This window comes from Carlito syrichta, unplaced genomic scaffold, assembly GCF_000164805.1.
Source record: "Carlito syrichta isolate Samal-C Ts95f unplaced genomic scaffold, Tarsius_syrichta-2.0.1 Scaffold314770, whole genome shotgun sequence".
Classification (NCBI taxonomy): Eukaryota; Metazoa; Chordata; class Mammalia; order Primates; family Tarsiidae; genus Carlito; species Carlito syrichta.
Window position 1 is genome coordinate 451,604 of NW_007258866.1, and position 25,653 is coordinate 477,256.

Sequence of the window (25,653 nt, forward strand, 5' to 3'; positions counted from 1 at the left end):
CTGGCTGCCGCTCTGTGGGTCCAGGGGTCAGATCTAGTTTTTCCCAGAAGCCAAATATCTAGATTTTAATTCGAAAGCGCCCGGTGCTGAGGACTAATTCCATCGATGACCTGCGCGCTGACCACCTGCCGCCTCGGAACGAGGTCGACAGGAGTTTCAAGACTGGCCCCCGCCGGGCTCATGCCACGGCCTAGATGCCACTCACATTGGAGTCTTAACGCCCAAAGCCCACGCCTCCTGCGAGAACAATGAAAGCGCCCACTCTGGGGGCCAAAGCGGGCCCATTTGTTGAGTTCCCCCGAAGACTCCAGTGTGCAGGCAGACTTGGGGACCACGGCAGCCTTGGGTCCTTAAACAGCCTCATCACTCTAGAAAGTTCTGGCCAGCTTACTCCCATTCCCCACCCTGTCTTCGGCTTCTGTGTCGACCCAATTAGCATGTGAATCGGCTGTTGACTAGCTTCTAGATAATTCTTTGAAGACAGGGAACTGCAGTCCTGGCGGGTTCCCACACACTGTCTCCCCATCCCCAAGCCCAGGTTGTCCTTGGGACAGGAGTCGGCGGAGGGCGGTGGAGCCCAACCCGAGGCCCACGTGTAGACGCTTCCATAGCTTCCCCAAAGAAGGTAGCAGCTCATCTGATAAGTTTAGGCTTCAGATGTTTTACTTAACACTTTTCTTTTGCTACAGATCTGGCTGCAGTTAGCTGTGTCACGGTGTTGTGTGGCCTGTGAGCTCCTGGCAAGTGGCAATTGTCTTTGTTACTCTCAGCACCCCCAGGCACATACCAAAGAGTGAATGAATGAATGCGTGAGTTCATGGAAAACGAAGGACTACAGATGGACATCCCAGACTCCTCTTTCAGAAGAAATCATCACCTAGAGGATGAAATTAATTCTCCTCAATGTTTTCAAAGGTCTCTCAGCAGTTCTGCCAATTGTTTTTTTTTGAGTGTGAGTCTCACTCTGTCTCCCAGACTGGAGTGCAGTGGCCCGTCCCGGCCACCGCAGCCTCGGCCTGCTGGGCTCCGGTGATCCTCCCACCTCAGCCTTCCAAGTAGCTGGAACTACAGGCGCGCGCTACCACGCCCGGCTAGTTTTTGATTTATTGTCGAGATGAGGTCTCGCCAAGTTGCCCGGGCATGTCTCGAACCTGCAGGCTCAGGCAATCCACTCACCTCAGCCTCCCAAAGCGCTGGGATTACAGGCTAAATTGTTTTTAAAACGTGCCCGAGCCCGGCCAAATTGTTTCTAAAACGTGAAGGAAATGGAAACACATGGCTTTCTTCATCGGCCAACCCAGGATGTTTTGTATTTAGCGTCGCTGGCAAATGCATCCACTTGGGGTAGCGACTAGCAGCCATTTGGAGTGATGCTGTTCGCAAAGACCTGCACCCATAATGGTGACTCGGGGGTAACCAGTGCTATCTACAGCTGTCCTGGGACAAACGGGGCTGTATAGCAGCCTGGGCCACACACACACCCACGTCCCCGCGTGAGGGAGGACGCATCACCTCTAACATGCGTCCCAGTTTTCCTCAATGCTGACTTACAGCACTTGCCAGTGAGAACTTCAAGAACCGTTCGGCAGAATTATTATTTAATGGGAAGCATTCGAAAAGCGTTCCATCTTAGCCCCCCAAAGCAACGGGTGCTGGCGGCCTCTGGTTTATTAAAGCGCGGAGCGTCTCGTTGTGGATCATAATCAAAAGATGTCTTTCAGCACACCCTGTGGAGGCCAGCGATCAAGGTAGAAACAGCGGGGGAGACGCAGCACAGACTTCAACCGAAGGGGATGGTGGGATGGGATCTTCAGCACAACGTGGTAGCAGAAATACTAGAAGCTGAAGTGTCTCTCCGGGCTCCCTGCTAGCAGAGAGGGACTTTTTGAAGCGAATCAGGGGCAGAGCTTTCCCAGGCCACAGGCCAGCTCTGGCGGGTGCTCTGCAGGAGGAGTGGCGGCCACCAGAGGCGACGCGTGGCTGCCCGGAGCAGCCGTGGCCACAGTTGCCACGAAGTGCACGTATGGCTGGCTGTGAACATCCTGGGACTCGGAAAACGTTTCGACTTTGTTTTATAAAAATGGCGAGCAATGGCTGATGACACTTTAAAAGTGAAAGCCCTTCTGAGTGATGACTCAGTTTCACACATAAAAGGATCTCCTTATTGCTCAGATTTTCAACGGCTGTGTGGTTCCTCCTGGTCCCTCTGATGACTGTCCTGGCAAAACGAAAATAACGAAACATTCGCGCAACAGGGAAACGTGTACTGACTCGTGGGAAGTCCATCAGGATACAAGAGGGGAAGCAGACAAAGCAGCCCTAAAGAAGGCTTTCACAAGCCGCCCACAGCAACAGAACCAGGAGGTGGCTGGACACCCGGACAGGGCGCCACAGCTTTCCAGTCAGAGCAAGACCCCGGTCAGAGAGCCGAGAACGCAGCCCTGAGGAACACGAGACATGACTGAAGGCATCTGGTTCCAGGGATGCTTCATTCTTCATCAATCGAGGCACAGCCTGTGGTTTGAGCCCTTGATTTTAACAGTGGTCTTTTTGGTAGCACCCACGAATCCTCATGGGTTGGCAGAGCTCACGGCCAACGGCAGGACTCTGAAGCCAGCTTACCTAAGACGCTAATCCCAGAGAATTGGAAACATTTGCTATTTCTGCCGTAAGTCTTTTTCTGAGTTGGAATCTCACTCTATCGCCCAGGCTGGAGTTCAGTGACACACTCATGGCCACGCCAGGGTTGACCCGCTGGGCTCTGGCAATCCTTCCACCTCAGCCTTCCAAGTAGCCAGAACTACAGGCGTGTGTGCTCCCACACCCGGCTAATTTTCTTTTATTTATTGTGGAGACGAGGTCTCGCCAAGTTGCCTGGGCTGGTCTCGTACCCGCGGGCTCAGGCAGTTCACTCGCCTTGGCCTCCCAAAGTGCTGGGATGACAGGCTGAGTCACCGAGCCTGGCCCTACCTTAAGTCTTAGTCGCGATCAGAATGAAGTTACACACCAAATACCACAGCCAAAAGGAAAGTACTAGTTCTGAATTCGTTTGAAAAGAAGTTGAAAGAAACAAAAAGCAACAGCACTCTGGTTCTGTAAGAGAATTTGGAAACTGCCCAAGAATTACAACCAAATTCTTTAATGAGGTAGATTTAGTAGCGTTTATACCTTCATTGAGACTGCCACCATCTTATGAGTTGCTTGGATGCCGCTGTCAAGAAAGTTGTACAGAATTAAGAAAATCATTTAAAAGAGTTGTAAAATTTTACAGTATTAAAAGAAATACAAACTGGGCATGGTGGCTCACACCTGTAATCCCAGCACTTTGGGAGGTGGAGGCGAAGGCAAGAGGACTACCTGAGCCCAGGGCTTCAAGACCCGCCTGGGCAACTTGGCGAGACCTCGTCTGTACAATAGATCAAAAATTAGCAGGGCGTGGCAGCACACACCTGTGGTTCCGGCTACTTGGAAGGCTGAGGTGGAAAGATCACCTGAGCCCAGCAGGTGGAGTCGGCAGTGGCCATGAGTGTGCCACAGCACTCCAGCCTTGGTGACAGAGTGAGACTCTGACTCAAAACAGAAACAAAATGAAATACAGACGCTAGAATAGATGTCGTGGAAACCTGGCACCATTTCACTATTTCTAAGTGTTTCTTGCAAAGGTTACTCTTAAACGTGAGCAAAGCAGTCACAGATGCTCACCAGAAGCAGTCATGAAGACGCGGCGTGGTTCATTGTGACTGTTGCATCACAAAGAACAGGTTCTGTTGAAGTAACTCACAGAAACATTCTGTCAACGAGCAATTCGCCGCAGCCGTCTGTCGAAGCGGGAGCGTGTGTGTGTTACAGAGAACAGAGAAACCTGGGGTCCAGGAGGCCACTTGCTGTGACTTCGTACCTACTATATACTGTAGCCATGCTGCGCCCCAGTTTCATCAAGGCGGTTGGCCAGCGACCTTTAAAATCTCAGCCTGTGATCCCGCGCCTCTGGGAGGCTGAGGTGAGTGGATTGCCTGAGCCTGCGGGCTCGAGACCTCATCTCGCCTGGGCAGGTGAGACCTCATCTCTACCATAAATCAAAAAAAATTAGCTGGGCCTGGTAGCGTGCGCCTGTAGTTCCAGCTACTCGGAAGGCTGAGGCGGAAGGGTCGCCGGAGCCCAGCAGGTCGAGGCTGCGGTGGCCGGGAGCGGCCACTGCACTCCAGTCTGGGCGACAGCGAGACTCCAACTCAAAAAAAAAAAAAAAAAATCCCAGCTCTAAGACGCTCATCTTCTGAAACGTGTTTCCAATGATGGCTGCCGAAACGCCACTCCCATCGAGGGCCGTGGGTAAACTAGGAGGCTGGGGCAGCCTGGTCTTTTAAACCGAAGGCCAAAATCCTCTTTCCAAAAGCCACGTGACTTTTCTGCCCTGTCTCCCGTCTTTAGTTCCTTATCTTGTCTGGCCACCTTGGTGTACAGATGAGAACCGATCTGGAGAGGGCAACGACTTGCCTGGGTTCCAGAAATGGTAAGTGGCAAAGCCAGGCCTCGCACCCGGGGCTGCTGTTCGCTAAGTCCGTATCTCCCTTCAGCGACACCACCCACTTGTCTTCCACCCTGACGGAAAGCAAAACACGGAACTGTGAGACAGGGAAGGGCGGAAGCAGCTGTTGAGATAATACCAGTGAGAAGTGTACGTTATTTATTTCAAAGATGTAAATACGGATGTGATAATAAATGTTAATGCCTAAAAAGACTAGCTTAGCAAGTGCGTGGCAAGCTTTCAATCAACCACCTTTCAGTAATCGCTGCCCAGGCCTTGTAGTTAAAGGCTGAGGCGGGGGAGGGGCAGAATCCTTTGGAAGGCAGAGAACAAATATGAGTTTGGTGGAAAGCGATGAACATTTCCCAGGCCAAGGAAATGCAAGGAGCTGAGGGAGCCGAGAGAAAGATGGCGTCGTTGGGCTCAGCGTTCACTGCATGTTCTTGAATGAAAGTCACGCCACGGAAACGGGCATTTTACACATCTTCGTTATGTTCTGGTGACAATTCCAAGGGCAGGGATGGGCTGAGCATCAGACCCCTGAGCCGATGACCCCGACATCTGTCGCCTGGCTCACTGCCGCTGTTAGCAAGAGGGTTGGTAAGATTCAGCAAGACCAGGGGCTTGTGGGCTTTATGACACCAGAATTATCCTCATGGGGGAACCACTCAAGTGCAGGAAGGCAAGTGGAAAAGAGATCCTTGGAAACAGAAGGCTACCAGGGGGCAGAGGGTGGGGCAAGACAGACCTCTGCTCCGGCAAGCAAGATCGCTTCGTGGTAAGGAAGTCGTCTGTGTGTCACTGGTTCTAGCCAGGAAGGAATGCTTCTGTTTCCAGGAATGGGATTGCATTTCAAAATCTATTAACTGGGAGCATGGAAGACGCACTGGAGCCAGCACCATACTCAGCTCCTCCGAGGGGGATGGCAGAAATGTCTCCTCCTGACTTATGTTACGGAACTCCTGGACGCCTGACTCATGGTAATAAAGACAAGCCTGGATCCCACAGTGCTGAAACAATGAACAGATCACACGCTAAACACAAACTCAAAGACCATTGAGAATAGATTAAGACCAAGGAACACGTTTATATTGAAAACATGGTAAATGTAGGTATCCTGAGATTCTCGGCTAGGAAAAGAACATAGTCATATCGATCTGGAAGGCTGCTGAAATGATTAAATAATACACACAAACTTCCTAACAGAGGGGCTCATACATCATAAATGCTTAACAAATGGGGGCTGCTTCTATTGGGACAGGAAGAGCAGCTTCACCAGCAAGAGCTTTCGGACTCTGAGCACATGAATGTGATCCCTGTGAGCCAGGCAGGCAGCCTGCGAGTGGCCCACTGTCTCGGTGTCACAAGAAAACCAAAAGTGGCATCTGGAAACCAAGTGAGGGGGAAAGGAAAAGCTACCTGAGTAGGCAATGGCCAGCAAAAACGCATTTCAACCTGACTTGGAAGTGGCATTCATAAGGCAAGGGCTCAGTCACAGGACACAGATGGGAAAAGAAAATCAAGGCAATTGGGAAGTTTTAAAAATGAAAGGAAATTGCTGTGACAGAAGCCCTACAGACAGGTGGAAGATGATTCCAAAAGAAACCCTAAGAGTCTCGGCATGTTGGGCCCATGCTTATCTGCTTCGAAAACAATTTAAGACCTGTCAGCCCTTCACCACCCGAGTCAGCACTCTTAATTTTCATCTTAGTTTATTTCTAGGGGGCTCATTTTTTTTTTCTGAGTTGAAGTCTCCCTTCCCTGCCCAGGCTGGAGTGCGGTGGCACACTCACAGCCACCCCAGCGTCGACCTGCTGGGCTCCGGCAATCCTTCTGCCTCAGCTTTCCAAGCAGCCAGTGACTGCTAGCTACCATGCCTGGCTGATTTTTGATTTATTGTAGAGACAAGGTCTGGCCAAGTTGCTTGGACTGGTCTCGAACCCGCGGGCTCAGGCAATCCACTTGCCTCAGCCTCCCAAAGTGCTGGGATGACAGGCTGAGCCACCCAACCCGGCCTAGGAGGCTCTTAATTACTTATCTTTGTTTTCCATCTCTGAATTCCTTGCTGCTCCCAGCATGGAATCTATTTTGAAGAGTTCCACTTTGAAGTCAGGGACTTTTTCCCCTATTCATCTAATCTGGAAATAAAAGATGGACAAAAAGATAAGAAAGTTTCTTCAGCCTTGGGAGCACATTTGTGGACAGGACATTCAAGGCTACGCACAGGAAAGGGCAAAGTACCAGGATGACTCCACGGGGAGCTGGAGAGAGGGACATCCTTGTGCAGCCTGCAGGCGACGTGTGCGCAGAGGCAGAGCTCTGGAAGGGTCGTAGAGGAGGGCGCCACCACAACGGCCCTTCCTCTTTGCATCAGCGGAAACTGTCGTGACTGCTGAAAGCTCCCAGAGGGCTTTCTAACAGACCTCTCCATTCTAGAGTTGCGAATCTACTCCCTTTCAGACATTCCAAGAGTTGGAAATTGAGAAAACTATTTCTTAACAGTAATGAACAAAGAAGAGCCAGGAATGTATTGCCGTTGCCCGCTCTCCTGATCCTGTTTTTCTTTCCTTTCAACACAACCCAACACGCTCCCCAAACTACATATCAATCTCAGCAGTGAAATGAATGAATTCTCTTTGAATCTTCCTGTACAAGGACTCAAAAACAGGCCTGGGGACAGTGCCCTGAAACCAGGCGAATCCTGGTTCCAGCCCCATCAGCTTTTCCATCCTGCAGGCACACTTAAGGCTCGAAAAATAAAATTAATGCCCAAACAGCCTGTGAGGCACCCTGATATGGGATCATTGTCCATCCTGGTCATACCAGGCACCAGATAAGACACCGTCAAGTCTTGCATGGGCCATGGAAGGGTTCTAACTGTGAACGTCGTGTAGTGACATCCGCAATGCTGGGGCAGGATCTTGGATCACACCCATGATGGCTTCTTTGTCAAGTAGCAAGGAAATGTTATTTTGGTTGCCTGGAAATTCTGTCCAGTCCACAGAACTGCACAACTCTTGGTTTTCTACCAAAGGCTGTGGGTCTCCACCCAGACAGTCTCTCTGTTACAGAGAAGAGGGGCGGCTGCACTTGCTAGATGGCCCAGTTTTGCATCGGATGCTCCGAGTTTGGTTTTAACCAGGCTTCCAGCGTGCCCGATGCCAATCTCCAGGCCTTGGAAGGCGAGGACCGGGGAGACTGCAGACCTCGCACCTGAGGGAGTGAAGCATGCTTCAGATACACGAAGCCTGGTCCCCGTGTTAGCACCAGTCTCTCGTCACTGAGTCCCTCACAGGCTGCATCACACCTTCTCTCAGAGACGAGGCCCTGGGTACCGAGGAGGAGCTGACGGGGAAATTGACGGTGGAGGCCACACGGCACCAGAGGCCAGGACAAGGCCGTGGGGGAGCTCGGCGAGCTGCCTGGGCCTGGCCGGCCTCACGGCCCCACCTGCACCCCGATCCTGGGCACCACCTCCTCAAGCCACAGCAGGTCCAGCGAGGCCGAGGCGCGCGTCTGCCGGCGGTGGATTCGGCGCAGCCGCAGCAGGTACAGGACGATGGCCAGCAGCACCACCAGAATGCAGGCGAAGAAGAGATAGTGGTTGTACACGAAGGAGAGGCGGAGCCAGCTGCCGTGGGCCGGCCGGGCTCCTTCCTGCCGGAGATCCCTGGGAGGGGTGGGGGGGAGACCCCGTTAGTTTCAGAGGGAGGCACCGATGCGGATTTGAAAGGCCAATGGTGCTGCCCAGGGATTCCACCCACAGACATCCCATGGCCCTGGCTCCGCAGGGCAAGCCTCGCGGAAGGGCGTCCCCGCCCAGGGCAGTTATGAGACTCCTCCTGGCTGCCCTTCTCACGACCTGCAGGTGGGTCTCACGGGCTGGGCCCTCAAGGGCATCAACCGGAAGGCCTTTGAAACTGATGCCCAAAACCAACAGAGAGACTAGACGGGCCATCTGTAGCATGAATCTTGGAATACAGGCTGCAAAACCGGCACTGATGAGAATGGGGGATCCCTGATGCAATCAAGACGTAGACACGACCTGCCTTCTTGCTATGTTTCCTTAGGATCTAGGAGATATATATATATATATATTTTGAGTTGGAGTCTCACTCTGTCAGGCTGGAGGGCAATGGCACGCTCCCAGCCACCGCAGCCTCAACCTACTGGGCTCCGGCAATCCTTGCGCCTCAGTCTTCCACGTAGCCGGAACTACAGGCGCGCGCTACCATGCCCGGCTCATTTTTGATTTATTGTAGAGATGAGGTCTCGCCAAGTGGCCCAGGTGGGTCTCGAACCCACGGGCTCAGGCAGTCCTCTCACCTTGGCCTCCCAAAGTGCTGGGATTACAGGCTGAGCCACTGAGCCCGGCCAGATCGAGGATATATTTAAAGAAAGCTGTTACCTGATCCATTGTGTTATAATCTAGAACACATAAAGAGACAGGAAGACCCAAGTGCAGCGGTCTGCCCAGCTAGAGCAAAGCCACTGGTCAGTGGCTGTGACCCCAGAGCTCGTCGTGTCTTGTTCCACCCACAGTGTCTTTTAGAATGGGACTCTAAGCCGAAAGACTTCCTATCAAATGTGGACTTCCCGCTTCTCTAGACAAGTGCGAACAGGCCCATGCCAGGACAGCACTTCTGCATGACATAACCAGCCTGTGTGTTAGGGCACATTCTCCAGGGCCCAACCCCCACCCAGCCCACTCCCTCACTTCTGTCACCGGCCCTACTTGTGATGGACACCAAAGATAGAAAATCCATGTTAGTTTATCTGGGCCAGTCCAGGGGAGAGAGTACCCGAAAATGGTCCCAAGTATCTGAGCACACCTGCAGCAAGGCTTCGACTAGCACAGCTTGAGGGAAATGTCCCCCTGAAAATCTCTCATGTACCAGGCATGGTGGCTCATGCCTGTAATCCCAGCACTTTGGAGGCGAAGGCAAGATCGCCTGAGCTTAGGGGTACGAGACCAGCCTGGGCAACCTCGTGAGACCTCATCTCTACAGTAAATAAAAAAATTAGCCAGGCATGGTGGTGTGCAGCTGTTGTTCTAGCTACTTGTAAGGCTGAGGCAGGATTGCCTGAGCCCAGCAGGTCAATGCTGGGGTGGCTGTGAGCATGCCACTGCACTCCAGCCTGGGTGACAGAGTGAGATTCCAAGTCAAAAAAAAATAAAAAAGAGAAAACCTCTCATGGCCTTTGTTCTGACCCAGAAAGCCTGCCAGGCCAGTGACACAACTTCTAGAGTGTTGCGACCCATTAGGAAAGATGCCCTCTACCGACAGCCTTGCCCGGGTTTCCAGTCAGACAGGCCTTCTGGGTAACAGGAATGACATTCCCATTTACAGCCAGTGTCTTGAGAGTGATCGTGAGAGCTCAGTTCTACACACTGACTGGCTGTGGGTGAACAGGTAACGCCGAGTTTCTGAAATGGCGAAGCTGAGTAACAGACTCTAGACCAATAACGCTCAAGCTTCTTTCTGTTTCAACATGCCTGGTTAGAAACAGCGACTCGTGGAAGTGGTGGCAGTTGGCTTGGTTTTTGTGGGGTGGGAGGAGGGTCACTTAGAAAGCCTCACATCCTCTGAATTCAAGCTACCAGCGTGGCCGGTCCCGCTTTACCTGAGAGGTAAGAATCGTGTTTTATACAGAATGGCTCCCAGCGTCCACTGCACCTCTCGGTCGTACACCAGCTGGGCTGTCCGCAGGTTTGGGTAGTCATAGGGAAAGTGGAATCCTTCGTGGAGGACTTGGTACATCCAGGCTGACTTGAAACACTGGTATCTGTGTGGCCAAAATGATCAGTGATTACATTTTAAAAAGAAGATCTGAATGCTGCTTCTGCGGTAAGCCACGCCGGATTTCCACCACATGGCAAGACCGCCTCTCCCCACTTCACCCTTCTCACCTCTAGGTGGCGCCAAATCCGAGCCCACTTTAGCTGGAGTTTACCGCCAAAATGAAGATGACCTGTTGGTGTGGTATTGAGGCTTGTGTTTTCCTTTTCTCTCTTTTTGTTGTTTTTTCTTTATTTTTTTCTCTCTCTCTTTTTTTCAGAGAGTCCCTGTCTTCCCTATCCACAACTGTCTTTATAAGGCGTCTGGGATTTGCTTCAAAATCACCCACTTGCAGGACGAGGGGAGGGTGGGTGAGAAGTCAGATGAAACCAAGACTGGCCAGGAGCAGACGCCGCAGGCCGAGGAGTGGGGGACGGGCACACGGGGGCTCGTGACGCTCTGGGAACTTTGCTCATACTTAAAATTTTAAAACTAAAACGTTTAAAAAAACGGAAGGACCAATGAACCAAACTACAAAATGTTGATGTTGCTTGAAGTTGTGTGAAAGTTACATGAGGGCTTCCGTTATTATTCTCTCTGCTTTCTGTTTGTTTGGTATTTTGTATAATAAAGTTTTTTGAAAGATCATCACTTTTGATGTCAAGCCACTTGGTGAGAACGCTCTTCGACAGCCACCGATTTCCCTTGGCTTTGCTAAAATAAACTATCCTGGCCCCCCGCCCCTCAGAGAGCCAGCTCTGAAGTAACCAGGTGCCCCTCCAGCGAAACACCCCATCTGACCGGTACTCACTCTCTGCCTCATTACGGTCTGCTCTGACGTTTTAAGGCCGCATCTGAGGCGGAGCAGGGAGGGACTTACTTGAGCCGATGCTCATCTGCATGGGACGAGAAGAGGCCGCTCTTGAATCTCTGCGTTAGCACCGACCACGCCATGCCGCAGTAATCCTGGAAAGCAGAAACGGCGTGACCCATGCTGAGCTCGCTGCGCCAGGCCGTCTTCACTCTGTCGCCCGTGTCTATGGCCAAGCCAGCCCGCAAGGCTCCGAAAGCTCTCAGGGCTCAGAGGAGGTAATGTGAGGGCGAGGAATGGCAACACCAGAGGCCAAAGACGGCCTCGCTCTCCTCACACGGGACCGGCAGGCGCAGGGAAAGCACATGCCCAGAGGGCCCAGAAGCCTGTCTGGTGCCTCCGTGTTGCCATTCTCTCCAGAAGCATCGCTCCTTGCGGTGTGTTCAGCAGACTTCACTGAGGGTCTGCTGTGTGCCACGTGTTACTCTAGGTGCCAGGGGTCAAGCAGTGAATAAGACAGACGGAGACACCTGTCCTCATGAAGCTTCCACCTCAGTGGTAGGAGACAGACGAGAAATAAATACACACACGGACACATAGGAGTATGTGAGATGACCTAAGTGCTCAGGAGAAGAACAAAGCAGGAAGGGCAGTCAGTCACATGGGAGGACTGTCGTTCTGGACAGGGTGGCCACGAAGGCAGCTCTGGGAAGAGAGCACTTGAGTCAGAGTAAAAAAGTAAAGGAACAAAGCACCTCTCTTCCTAGGGACAGAGACCATGTTAAGCTACCAGCAAGCAGCAACGTACGACGAAAATCCCAGCACTTTGGGAGGCCAAGGCAAGTGGACTGCCTGAGCCCATGGGTTTGAGACCAGCCCGGGCAACTTGGCGAGACCTCATCTCTACAATAAATCAAAAATTAGCCAGGCGTGGTAGTGCACACCTTTAGTTCTGGCTACTTGGAAGGCTGAGGCAGAAGGATCACCAGAGCCCAGCAGTTCAACACAGGGGTGGCTGTGAGCATGCCACTGCACTCCAGCCTGGGTGACCAAGTGAGACCCCAACTCAAAAAAAAAAAAAAAAAAAAAAGGATGTTCGTGATAAGAGGAGGGGCCAGGCCACAGAGTTGGGGAGCCCTGGGATCTGGAAAGGAGGGGAGATGGGGGGCATTTCAAGAGTGGGAGCAGAAGAGCCCACACACCCGGTGATCCGCAGGACTCCTGGGATTGCCTTTTGGGAGCAGAACAGTGGCTGCAGGCACTATCCTAGCAGAAGTCTTACCCAAGAGGGGTTTAGAATCTAAGAAAGCAGAAAGAAATGAATAAAGATGAGGTTGGATTCTTCCCACAGAGTTTCTCTGATGAAAATGATTAGAGGGAGACAGAAGAATGCAAAGAGCTCACTGTAAATGAAAGCGGGAACTACGGAAGGCTGGCTATGCGTTCACTGCCTTCCCAACCAAAGACTGAAGCCCATACAATGCTCAAGTCCTATGTAAGCGGTGAAGCCCCAAAACAGAATTTATGAACGAACTATGTAGCTAGTCTTACAGCTTTAAACTTCAGTCACCTTCAAAGTCCTCTCTGTTGTATGGAAGACACCTACCAAGAGCTTTTCCCCTGCTCAAAACAGTTTTTGAACTTGTCAGTTTTGTTGCCTTTTAGGGCTTCTGCTGTGTTTTGTTTCACTTCTTCCACATCAGCAACATGTTTCCCCTAGAGGACTTTGTTCATCCAAGGAAACAAAAAACAAGTAACTTGAGGCAGACTGGGTGAATGGGGTGGGGGGGCACGGGGGTCATGCTGTTTCTGGTCAAAAACTGATGAACACACAGCATGGCACGGGCAGGTGCTTCGTCGTGGTGGAAGAACCAGTCACCTGCTTGTCACAACTCGGGACGTTTCTTCCGCAAATCGTGACACAACCTTCTCAGTGTTGATCGTTTGATTTGGAGGAACAAATTCCAAGTGTACAACAAGGGCCTACCCTCTGAGAGATAATTCCGGTTTCTTGGGTCCTCCAAAAATGATCCTCATGACCTCCCTGGAAGCAAGGACTGAGCACTACCCACGGCTGTATCGCATGCCATTTGTGTCTGAGTTGGGCTCTCCCCGTGCTGCCCAGGCTGCAGTGCACTGGTGTGATCATGGCTCCCCACAGCCTGCCCAAAGTGAATGTTCATCCCTTCTGTTGTAAATTTCAACAAGACTTTCACCATCACGACTTTCCACAACATCTAATATTCCAAGTGACCCCACATCACTCTGGCCTCCTAACAGCTCAAACCAAGAAAAAGAAAATGGACGTATCCACCTGGGTGACATCCTCGCCAAAAGCACATGACAACTGAGAACACCCAGCCAGGGGAAGTCCTGGAGGTGACACTTTTGGGCCCTAACCCCAAGCAAGACTACTGGAAAACTGAAAGAGGACGCATCTGCCGCCACCACAGTTTTACACCTGCGTGACAGTTTGAGGACAGGACGCCTTGGGACCCTGAACGCGACGGGTCAGAAGGCGGAACAGCACAGCTCGCGCCTTGACTTCCCCGAGGCCACTTCCTCATCTGTAAAGCGAGAACTCGAAGCGCCCTGCGAAGGCTCAGGCGAGCCCGGACTACAGTGCCTGGCGCAGTCAGGCAGCCTCCAGACGCGCCGCCAGCAGGCGTCACCGTGACTGTGAATGCTCACCTGAGCCGCCTTGGCGAACGTCGGCCCGTGGTAGCGGCCGCCGATGCGCAACACGTCCTCCGTGCAGTAGAAGAACTCGGAGAAGCCGTAGAACTCGCTGTTGTTGAAGTCGATGGGCGACTGGTAGATGCCGTTCAGCGAGGCCTGGCTGGCGTTGGAGCGGGCCAGCAGCGGGCTCAGCAGGGCCCCACAGCTGGCCCAGTCGCCCCGGCCCCGCACGTGCAGGGCCTGGCGGCTCCTCTCCACCACGTCCGTGAGCCCCACAGGCAGGCAGGGATCCAGAAAGGGGTTGTCGGGCGTCAGGCCTGTCTTCTGGCCCAGCAATCTGTCACGGTGGCAGAAACAGGCAAAACGCGTCAGCCTGTGCTCAGCCTGGTCTGAGGCTCGCGACGCCCTCCCACTCGTTCTGCGCTCATCTTTGCGATGTCCCCAGAAGCAGGGATGGAGCACCGCCATGCAGCGGCATCGCACGCGCTTTTTTTCCTTTGAGGTGGGGTCTCACTCTGTTGCCCAGACTGGAGCGCAGCGGCACAGTCACGGCTCACTGCAGCCTCAAACTCCGGGGCTCAGGCAGTCCTCTCACCTTAGCCTCCCGAGTAGCTGGGACTACAGGCATGTGCCACCATGCTCAGCCGATTCTTTGATATTTTGTACAGATGACGTCTCATTGTATTGCCCAGGTTGATCTTGAACTCCAGGGCTCAAGCAATCCTGCTCTGGCCTCCCAAAGCGCTAGGATGACAGGCATGAGCCACCACACCAGGCCCATCTGCACATCGAATGTGAACACATTAAATTTCGGAGAAAGAGAGTGTGAGAAGTATGGCGGTGCCTGGTCTGGCCCCTTCTGCGGTCAGCATGCGTATGTTCCCGTGTTGAGTGGCCCGGGCAGGGACGTTCATTCCCACAGGCCTCTTAAAGCTGCATGGCTCTTACCATGCTGAGTGTGGTGCTAGTGTTTGAAGATGCAACTGGCAGCTGGGCGTGGTGGCTCCCACCTGTCATCTTAGCACTCTGGGAGGCCGAGGCAAGAGGATTGACTGAGCCCAGGGGTTCGAGACCAGCCTGGGCAACTTGGTGAGACCTCGTCTCTACAGTAAATCAAGAAAAATTAGTTGGGCGTGGTGGCGCACACCTGCAGTTCCAGCTACTTGGAAGGCTGAGGCAGAAGGATTGCCTGAGACCAGCAGGTTGAGGCTGTGGTGGCCGTGAGTGTCCAGCCTGGGCGACAGAGTGAGACTCCAACTCAAAAAAAAAAAGACGCACCTGGCAGGAGGTGAGGGGGAAAGCACTGTGGGGAGGATGTCCTGAAGAGGGGACTACGTGGCAGTGCACTAGCCATGGCTGGCGATGGGGCACGTGCCCGCTGTAAACAAGCGGGCTGGGACGGAGCAGGAGGAGCAGCAGCTCCAGGAAACACCTGCAGGGCCTGGCGCCTGGGGAGGTCTGATTCCCCCATGGCCACACAGTTCCCGTTGTGGGACGTCTACACTTGCCTAGCGACTGGATTCTCATGCCTGAAAGAGATTAACATGCAGGTCCGGCCAAGGACAGAAACAAAGTAGAGGCCAGGTAAGTTTGCCCGCTGCAGTGAATCACCCATCACTTTTCAAACAGACGTAGAAGAGGGACTTTCCAGGATGAAGCTGACCCAAGGAACACCCTCATTTGAGGGTGGGAACAGAAAGACTTTGGAACGGCTGGAACCCAACTGTGTCGAGGATGAGACACCAACTCTAAGGAACACTCAGAGCCTCGTCACGAAGAAGAGAACCCCGCTGTTTTTTGCCACCCAGGAAGCAGAGGTTTCTCTCGCAGATCAGCAGCGACCCCCAACATGCCTTTTCCTCATCGGTCACCTGAATAGGTGACTTAGCAACTTGGCAAGAAGATGCCCTCGTGTCAAAGAAGATGCAGCCTGGTGAGAGGTTCAGAGGCTCCGGAACGCAGCAGACAGAAGGAGGAACAGCAGAGCAACACAGGAAGAAGCAGGAAAAGGAAGCACAGCCAAGGGAAGGAACCAAACTGGTGCGAACTGTCACAGCAAAGGTCCCTGCCATGTCGGCATGGCCTCAGGAGCAAGCCGAAGGCCTCAGCTCAAGCAACGTGTGCATGGACTTCGGGGCCCTTTCTGGACACACCGCTCGGTCTTAACGCAGCCACCAGTCGTCCAGCATCCTCTCCAAATGCCTTGAACTCTTAGTGACTGAGACGGACATGGACAAAAAGGACAGCGAGGCTCTACAGAGACGGCAGCCACTCGCTGTGGAAGAGCGAGCCCAGACGGTGTGCGGCAGCGCCTCTCCAAGCTGGTGTCTCTAGCTAAAGGGCACATTTTCCAGGAGAAAAGAACTCCGCCTTCCATTGTCCTTCCTTCACTGTGCACGATGATGAGTAATTTTAATACTGAAAGGAGCCCCACGACGATGTGTACATTGTGATCTTCATCTGTGCTCAAAGGGAGAATCCACGATCTGTCTGATGCTGGAGGAAAAACCGGCTATTCTGGACTCCATGAGGGACCGTCATAAATGTTCGTTTTACCTGCACATGCTTTTCATCTCTCCGCCCACGATGGAAGTGGTCTACTACGTGTCTGGACGTGGGACACAGCAAGAAATCACAATAAGCTGCTGTGACTTTTTTTTCTTTTGAGACAAGGTCCCACCTGTTGCCCGGGCTGGAGTTCAGTGGCACGATCAGAGTTCACCACAGCCTTGCATCCGTATTTGCTGGAACTACAGGTATGTGCCACCATGCCCAGCTATTTTTTCTATTTTTTGTAGAGACGAAGTCTCACTTTGTTGCCCAGGCTGGTTTCGAACTCCTGGTCTCAAGTGATCCTCCTACCTCAGTCTTCCGAAGGGTGTCACCATGCCTGGCTTACTATACTTTTTCTGAGTCTTAGTAACCGATCAGAATGCACTCTCACCCAGACTAGGAGAGACTGCTAGAAAAGGGTCCCTATGAGATGCTACCCCACTGGCAGGGGTGGTTGAAAAGGAGGAACAAGGTGGCCGGGCTCAGTAGCTCAATCTGTAATCCCAGCACTTTGGGAGGCCAAGGAGAGTGGATTGCCTAAGTCCCCAGGTTCGAGACCAGTCCAGGCAACTTGGCGAGACCTCGTCTCTACAATAAAAATAAAAAATTAGCCGGGCGTGGTTGCATGTGCCTGTAATTCCAGCTACTCGGAAGGCTGAGGCAGAAGAATCGCTGGAGCCCAGCAGGTTGAGGCTGTGGTGGCCTTGAGCATGTCACTGCACTCCAGCCTGGGAGACAGAGTGAGACTCCAACTCAAAAAAAAAAAAAGAAGGAGGCAAAGGTTTATCTGTCTTAGGAGGGTGTGACTCCCTGGTATCTGCAGCCTGTCAACGTTCCACTTTAGAAACTCAGATCCCATGGCAAACGTACCTGTTTTTGTTAAGCGTTTCATTCAGCACAAGGTCTTCGTAGCGCTGTCGGGCAAAGTTGCCCCCAAAACCCAGGAAGGTGGTGACATAAACCCTGTACACGTGCTCCGTGTGTTGCACGTCACAGCCCAGGTTGAACTCGGCCAGCAGGATCTTGGCAGCTTCCTCCTGTAATGCAGTATCAAGAGAAAAGGGGAAATTTTAGTTTGGGCTGATTTCTTTTCTTTTTTTTATTTGAGTCGGAGTCTCACTCTGTTGCCTAGGCTGAAGTGCAGTGGCACGATCACGACCACTGCAGCCTCCACCTGCTAGGCTCAGGCAATCCTTCCGCCTTAGTCTTCCAAGTAGGCAGAACTACAGGCACACACCACCACGCTCGGCTAATGTTTTGATTTATTGTAGAGACGAGGTCTCACCAAGTTACCCAGGCTGATCTCGAGCCCATGGGCTCAGGCCAACCTCTCACCTCGGCCTCCCAAAGTGCTGGGATTATAGACATGAGCCACCACGCCTGGCCTGGCTGATTTCTAGAAAGCTCCAACACTGCTAACACACTTCATTTTCTGTGACTATTCCTTAAGCTATCTTGCAGCAGTCTGTCATCCTCATAGCATTATTTACATAAAGACATAAAGTGACAAGACTGTACCAAGAAGTACAAATTAGAAGCTAAATTAGGGACTAAACACTCAATTGGAGACTATCTAGTTTATGTAGGGGGCAGGATTATTTCAGATGATATAATTTTCTTGCCAGTACTTTTCAATATTTTCCCATTTTCCACAATGGGAATGTGTTATATTTTTCTTTTTAAATTAATATATCTTATAATATATATTCATATATATCTTATATATTAACATATATATGTATATATTCTTTTAAATTGATATATTTATGTTATAAATATATATTATTTATATTTATACGTATGGTATAGAGATGAGGTCTTGCTATGTTGCCAAGGCTGGTCTTAAACTCCCAGGGTCAGCCGGGCTTGGTGGCTCAGCATGTAATCCCGCGCCTTTGGGAGGCTGAGGTGAGTGGATTGTCTGAGCCCGTGGGTTCGAGACCCGCCTGGGCAACTTGGCGAGACCTCGGATCTACAATAAATCAAAAAAAATTAGCTGGGCGTGGTAGCACGCCTGTAGTTCCAGCTACTTGGAAGGCTGAGGCGGAAGGATCGCCGGAACCCAGCAGGTCAAGACTGCGGTGGCCGGGAACAGCTACTGCATGCCAGTCTGGGCAACAGAGTGAGACTCCAACTCAAAAAAGACAAAACAAAAAACCCCCAAAAAACTCCCAGGGTCAAGCCATCCTCCAACCTCAGCCTCCAAAAATGTTGGGATTATGGATGTGATTCACTATGCCCAGCCTGGGAATGAATTATTTTTAAAATTAGGAAAAAAATCCTTTAATAAATATAACTGTAAGGAATCTGGGGGATCATCATGAGATCTATTCTGTGGTCTTTTCTTTCCAAGAAACCCTGATGTGGCTCGTGACAGGTCTGAGGTTGGGAAACCTCAATTTCATAGCACCTCCAGGGGAAATGTGCTGTACTTTCTTTTGTGGGGGCACCCCAGGTGCAGAGGTTGAATTAGTCACATCCTCAGCTCAGGGCACACTGTCATGGCAAAGCCTCTCTTTGTTTTAGGTATTTATTCCCTCTTACCTACTCCCGTCCCACCCCCTGCCATGACGATCATTCTTATGTCTTCAACATGTAAGTTCTGTGCATGGGTATTGTTACAAAGCGGAGATTATTTAGAATGTTTTTAATTTGTGAAAATGCTATTGTGTCCAGCAATTCCACTTCTAGGCATATACCCAAGAGACCCAAAGGCTGTGTATGTGATGTTCACAGCAGGCTCCGGACAGCCCAAGAGTGGAACCCACCCAAATGTCCGTCAGTGGATGAATGGGTAAACAAAACGTGGCACCGTCAGTTACACAAGGGCATGCCACTAGCCACACACGGAATGAAGAGCTGCCATATACCACGACATGGATGAACCTCGGAAACATGATGCTAAGTGAAAGAAGCCAAACACAAACACCACATACCGCATGAGTCCATGTATGTGAAATGCCCAGACTGGCAAATGTACTGATCCAGAGCGTAGATTAGTCGTGATCAGGGCTGGAAAGAGGGGGTGCCGGGGAGTGACTGCCAATGGGGAGTGAATACAGGCTTTCTTTTGGGGTGATGAAATGTTCTGGAATCCAGTAGTGGTGGCTGCACCACTTTGTGAATGTGCACAACTTTGTGAATTGTAAAAATAGATATATGTCAGGCATGTAGAGTTAAATTTTTTTAAATGCTACTGTGTTGTCTCATTGTTTCTCTCCTTTTTTCTTTTTTTGTTTGGAGAGTACACTTGCATATCACATATATAGCAAATTACTTTTATCATGAATATTCAAGCTAAATTACAACTGGACAATATAAAACATGTAATTCAATTAAACAATGAGAAAAGACCTAAAGAGAAACCTCTAAAATAAATATAAAAAATGATTGCTGGGTGCAGTGGCTCACGCCTGTAATCCCAAGACTTCAGGAGACTGAAGCAAGAGGACTGCCTGAGCCCATGGGTTCGAGACCAGCCTGGGCAACTTGGTGAGACCTCGTTTCTACAATAAATTAAAAAATTAGCCGGGTGTGGTGGCGCGTGCCTGTGGTTCCAGCTACTTGGAAGGCTGGGACAGGACTACCTGAGCCCAGCAAGTTGAGGCTGCAGTGGCCATGAGTATACTACTGCACTCCAGTCTGGGTGATGGTGAGACTCCGACTCAAAAACAAAATTATCAAGTTGATTTTTCATTGGGAAAATGTACATATAAACAACAACGAGGCACTACTACTAACCTACTGAAATGAGTGCCATGCAAAGCACCCACAATCCAGTGGCAAAGAGGAATCGTATTTCTCTCCTTTTCCCCATGCACCGATGAGATTCATCTTTAAAAGCCATTACATTGTTGTGTGTAAACTTTCTTTCTTTCTAAACCAGTGTTACTTTCTAAATCTGTACACAAAAAAGTTTTTTTTTTTTGGTTTTAAACTGTACTTTGTTACTATCACCTTCTTTTTTTTTTTTTTGAGTTGGAGTCTCACTCTGTCACCCAGGCTGGAGTGCAGTGGCATACTCATGGCAACCCCAGTGCCGACCTTCTGCCTCAACCTTCCAAGTAGCCGAAACTACAGGCGTGTGCTACCAAGCCCGGCAATTTTTTTAAATTGTAGAGACGAGGTCTCGCTAAGTTGCCCAGGCTGGTCTTGAACCCCTGGGCTCAGGCAATCCTCTCACTTCAGCCTCCCAAAGTGCTGGGATGACAGGCTGAGTCACAGCACCGGTCTATCACCTTCTTTTTTAACCCATCACCTATAAGCATGCAAATAGTCCTCTGAATGGGACTTTTCCCACTGCAGGTTGTGTATCAATAAGTCGATGATCACGGTCATTCAGTATGGAGTTCTCTCTTTTTTTATAGTGTTTCTAAGCAGTGTGCCACACACACCACAGAAGTAGGAAAGAACATCTTTAATAAATTACCTTCTTCATTGCAGAGAATTTCTGAAAATAAAACAGAAGAAATGCTGAGCCATGCCTTTGATGAGCCCCAAAGGACCACAGCTCCATCGGCTCCCATTTGAAGAATTAGTCCCCCGGAATGTTCTGGCCTCTGTAGGGCACTTGATAACAAGATCCAACCAGGGCTCCAAACAACTGCACTAGGAAAGCCGCCTGCCACTCTCACTGGCCAATTCTTTAGACCTAGTCCTGCTGGCAGAGAGGGCAGCGATAGTCTGTTTCACCCACGGGGACATGCAGCAGTTGTGGAAGGAGTGACTACATTCTCACCAGACTACAACACAATCAATCCTCTTGTTGGTTTTCAGCTTGGCATCTAAGACAGGCGTCCAGACCCTGCAGATGGCGCCCATATCGCACTCCACGGCCCAGCTCCACAGGGCCACCGCATTCCACTTCTTGAGAGAGAACATTTTGTCGCCTCCCGACTTGGAGGCTGCGCCCCCAAAGTGAGAGGCCAGAGTGCAGGGCTCCTCACCATCTTCCATGTCAGCCATGGTGGCGAAGTCATTTCTTTAAGATTTTAAGCCCCCGTGCTACTTGTCACCCATATCTTAGTATCAGAACCATGCCTCATTTTACCCGTTGAGTACTCACCAACAAACATAGACTGAAAAGTCTCACAGCCCAGTTAGTTTCCCAAATCTCCAACCCTGGCATGAAATGTTGACTGCCAACAGCACATTTCTAGCAGTGTTGAGGATTTTTCTTTTTTTTTTTTGAGTTGGAGTCTCACTCTGTCACCCAGACTGGAGCGCAGTGGCACACTCCCGGCCACCGCAGCCTCGACCTGCTGGGCTCCGGCAATCCTTCCACCTCAGCCTTCCACGTAGCTGGAACTACAGGTGCGCGCTACCATGCCTGGCTAATTTTTGATTTATTGTAGAGATGAGGTCTCGCCAAGTTGCCCAGGCGGGTCTCGAACCCGTGGGCTCAGGCAATCCACGCACCTCGGCCTCCCAAAGCGCTGAGATTACAGGCTGAGCCACCGAGCCCGGCCGAGGATATTTCGACACGTGTTCCTTGGATGTCCCGAGGTCAACATACCGCGAACTGAACTCCCTGGTCTGAGGTCTTCAGAGCCAGGAGGCCAGATGGACGCTCCCGTCCCGACCTCGGGCACCACACGACCCGCTCCGCGTCAACCCCGCCCTTCCCTGGGGCCCTTCTCTCAGTGATGGTGCCGCACCCTTCTGGCTGCCTGGGCTAGGCCCACAGCTTCCTCGGCCTACCCACACTGCGTCCCTCGCCCGGTGACACTGGCTGTTCATCCCAAACACCCCTTGGCGCCTGCCCGCCCTTCCGTTCCACTGACAGGCCTGGCTCTGCCCCCCTCGCCGCTCACCCCGGTCCCCTGACCTGCGTTTCTTTCTCCTGGACGGATCAGATCACAGTCACACAACACGCAGGGCGGGAGGGAGCTGGAGTTGAATCGTTTGGCGGATGAGGAAACTGAGGCCCACGGGCCTGGCCTGGCCAAACCCTTTGCTGGTGCCCAGCCCCAAGGCGGCCCCGAGCACTGCCCTGGTCTGACGCCACTGGACCTCCCAGCTCGACCTCCCACCGTGCCTGAAGATCCTCTGTGCAGCCGAGACGTCTTGGCCTCCCTGCTGATGGCCTCCTCTCCTCCTCTGCTGTGCCACGGCCTGCGGTCACCCGAGGCCCAGGTATGCACCTTCCATGCAGCCCACGTGGCTCCCCTTCAAGCCCTTGCAAACTGAGATGACCCTGCCAGGCCCCACACTGCCACAGCTCTCTGCTTCAACCAGAGGGTTTCAGCCATGGGCAACCTCCACTCCGCCCCAAGTGGACATTTGGCAATGTCTGGAGACATTTTTGACGAGCACAACTGGGGTGGGGAGGGTTGTTGCTGGCATCTTGTAGAGCAGTGGTCGTCAACCTTTCTGACAGCAGGTATCAGTCTGGAGGACAATTTTCCACAGGCCAGGGTGGGGGGATGGTTTCAGATGATTCAAGTACATTACATTTATTGTGCATTTTATTTCTATTATTTCACCATGATATATAATGAGATCATTATTGTGAAATTACTATTTTGATATGAGTCTACAAGCCATTGATTTATTATGGTCTCTGTCCAGTCAAACCTCATGCTAATGGTAATCTGTATTTGCAGCACTCCCCAGGGCTAGCATCATCGCTTCAGCTCCGTCTCAGATGATCAGGCATCGGATGTTCATGAGGAGCATGCAACCTACATCCCTCACAGGCACAGTTCACAATAGAGTTCGGGCTCCTAGGAGCATCCGATGCCACCTGCTGATCTGACAGGAGGAGGAGCTCAGGCAGTCGTGCCAGCGATGGGGAGTGGCTGTCAACACAGATGAAGCTTCGCTCATGCACCCACTGCTCACCTCCTGCTGTGTGGCCTGGTTCCTAACAGTCCTTGGACTGTTTACTAGGGGCTGCGGACATCTGTCTTAGAGGGCAGATGCTGCTAACTATCATACATATGATGCACAGGACAGCCCTCCATAACGAAGAATTATCCAGCCCAGAATGTCAACATTGCCGAGGACGAGAAACCCTGGCTTGGATCAAATGAGCAGCACTGGTATGATCCGCCTGATATCACTGGCTGTCTCCGCCGATACATCAGCTACAAGCTTTTGGGGGCAGGTTACTAACATGTCTATTCCTTGCAGAGGTGCCCAAAAGTGTCTGGGCAGACACTCCCTTCTCGCTGTCTTGCCTGCTGCACCTTCACAGTGTACTCAGTGAACCCGTTTCTCTGCTCTAATTGACTCGGGAGAAGTCAGTCTGGTGACCTGTACGGGGAGTGGGAAATCGTCTACTCTCCTCCGTTGCTTCCAGCTCGGGACCCTCAGGGAGCTATGTACAAGCCCGGAGAAAACTGACAGTCTCTGGTCGGGGCAACTCCCTGGAAAGACCAGAAGCTCTCTGCGCTCTGGCCTGTATTGGTGAGGGACAGAGCTCCTTTCGGCCTTTCCAGGGATAACCCTAGTATCCCTCCTGGCAACTGATGGTATCTGACCAGGGCGACTCCCTGAAGTGACTGGAAGGCCTGAGTGGGAGCAGATTAGTCCGCCTGGCCCAAGGGAGAAAGACCCAGCCTTCCCTTCATCTCTGCCTCCTCACTGCTGGGATCTTGTTCCCAACGTGCAGCGACAGCCCTCCCGGGGCGATACCTGGACACGCCACGTGAGACTCTGGCTTCTCTTCTCCTTCCTCCCTAACTGACTGCTACGGGCTGTGAGCACTGATAAGTGGAGTCCCTGGAACCTGGTGGAGGCCGCTCTTTGCCGGCTTCTGAGTCCCGCCCTCACTTTGCTCGGGTTTCGCTCCCCACCTCTCCTTTTCTCCCATGGGCCCGGCCGACCATCTTGCCTCAGACGTTACCAGACCAGGTGATCTCATGCAGCCTTGACAGCGAGCGTCCCTTGGTGCCACTTCTTTCCCCGACTTGGACTGATTATCCAGCACTGCTAGTTTTAGTGCTGTTGATCCCAGCTGGGAGATCCTATCTGGTGGGGCGCTCCACAGAGAGTGAACTTCGTGTCCCCTAGCGGATGCCAGGTAACCTCTTTTCCTCAACAGGATGTCCTGAGGGAAGTCGCAGCTGACCCCTAACCTTTTTCCCTCAGAGGAACACCCCAAAGGAAACAGCAGCCAATAACTTTCCCGTTCCCATCACACGACAAAGCCCCTCCACCCCTTCAGACTTGCGTCTGGGCTGTATCATCAAGAACTGGTGTAAGTTTGATCCCCCAACTCTCAAAAAGAAAGGTAATCTTTTTATGCAAAACACCCTGGCCAAAATACAGCCCTCTGGACCAAGAGGCCTGGCCCATTACATAGAGCTCTTGCCTATAAAATTATTTGGCAGCTTAATCTTTTCTGTCACAACTCCTCTCAATAGTCTGAGGTTCCTCATGTCCAAACCTACATGGCTCTGTCTCAAAGTCACGACCTGTGTAAAGACTGTCAAATGCGCCTTGCTAAATTTCATAAACCTACTGACTCTTTGGGAATTTTAAATAAATCTATCCTTTACATGTCTTGGACTCATTCCCCCTGAGGAACTCACTGCTCCCTCTAAGCCAACCACCCCTCCTCCATACGGGGCCACTGCCTATTATGTAAGGTTTGCTAAAGAGCTTTTGGAAAAGGAAGTCTGGTCGCTTTCCTGCACCTGGCTAACCTCTTCTGCTGGACAGATGAAGCGTTGGACACTGGACAGGACACGGGAACTGGTCACTCCCGCCTGGCTCCTTTTCCAAAAGCCTCGGGCCAACCTTTCTTTCACATCCTCGGGCACCTTTTAAACTGCAATTCAGTGATCTAGAGAAGGTCCTAGCAAATCTGCCTACTCACAGCTGGAAATGGGTGGGAACAGACCATTTCCACCATTAACTCAATTTAATTCTCTTACATTTTTAAATGTCTTGAAAACAAAGATGACCCATCCATCCAAATGGTCTGTTGCCTCCAAAACTCATCTATGAATCCATTTCAAATGGCACTGAAATGAGAATAGAAATGGCCAGAAGTTCTTTATATGCAGGCATTTGTGGATTTATATCTGCACTCTACAAATAAAATTATATTTTGTTATTTAAGGGTTAATTCAAATTATGAATTTAGATAAGTTATCTATTAAAAGGAAAAAGAAAAAAGAAACAGTAAGTGGGAAAGAAAGATATTAAAAAAGATATGAATATAAAGATGTATCTTTGGTAAGAAAAGTTATAAAGCCAGGCTCGGTGGCTCAGCCTATAATCCCGGGGTTTAAGACCTGCCTGGGCAACTTGGTGAGACCTCATCTCTACAATAAATCAAAAAAATTAGCCGGGCA

At 51.3% G+C, this 25,653-nt stretch overlaps 1 protein-coding gene and 1 pseudogene across 1 annotated transcript in view; both read right to left on the reverse strand.

The window, feature by feature from the left end:
* Nucleotides 1-7,927: 7,927 nt before the first annotated feature.
* ENTPD7 (ectonucleoside triphosphate diphosphohydrolase 7) overlaps nucleotides 7,928-25,653 on the reverse strand; it is a 50,909-nt gene continuing 33,183 nt past the window's right edge. The window contains exons 8-12 of the mRNA XM_008071867.2: nucleotides 17,219-17,385; nucleotides 13,808-14,132; nucleotides 11,186-11,271; nucleotides 10,151-10,312; nucleotides 7,928-8,195 (exon numbers count right to left, since the gene is read on the reverse strand). Coding sequence (XP_008070058.1) covers nucleotides 7,964-8,195; nucleotides 10,151-10,312; nucleotides 11,186-11,271; nucleotides 13,808-14,132; nucleotides 17,219-17,385 — 972 coding nt within the window. The 3' untranslated portion in view covers nucleotides 7,928-7,963. The remainder of the gene's footprint in view (nucleotides 8,196-10,150; nucleotides 10,313-11,185; nucleotides 11,272-13,807; nucleotides 14,133-17,218; nucleotides 17,386-25,653) is intronic.
* Nucleotides 21,037-21,313, reverse strand: LOC103274416 (annotated as a pseudogene).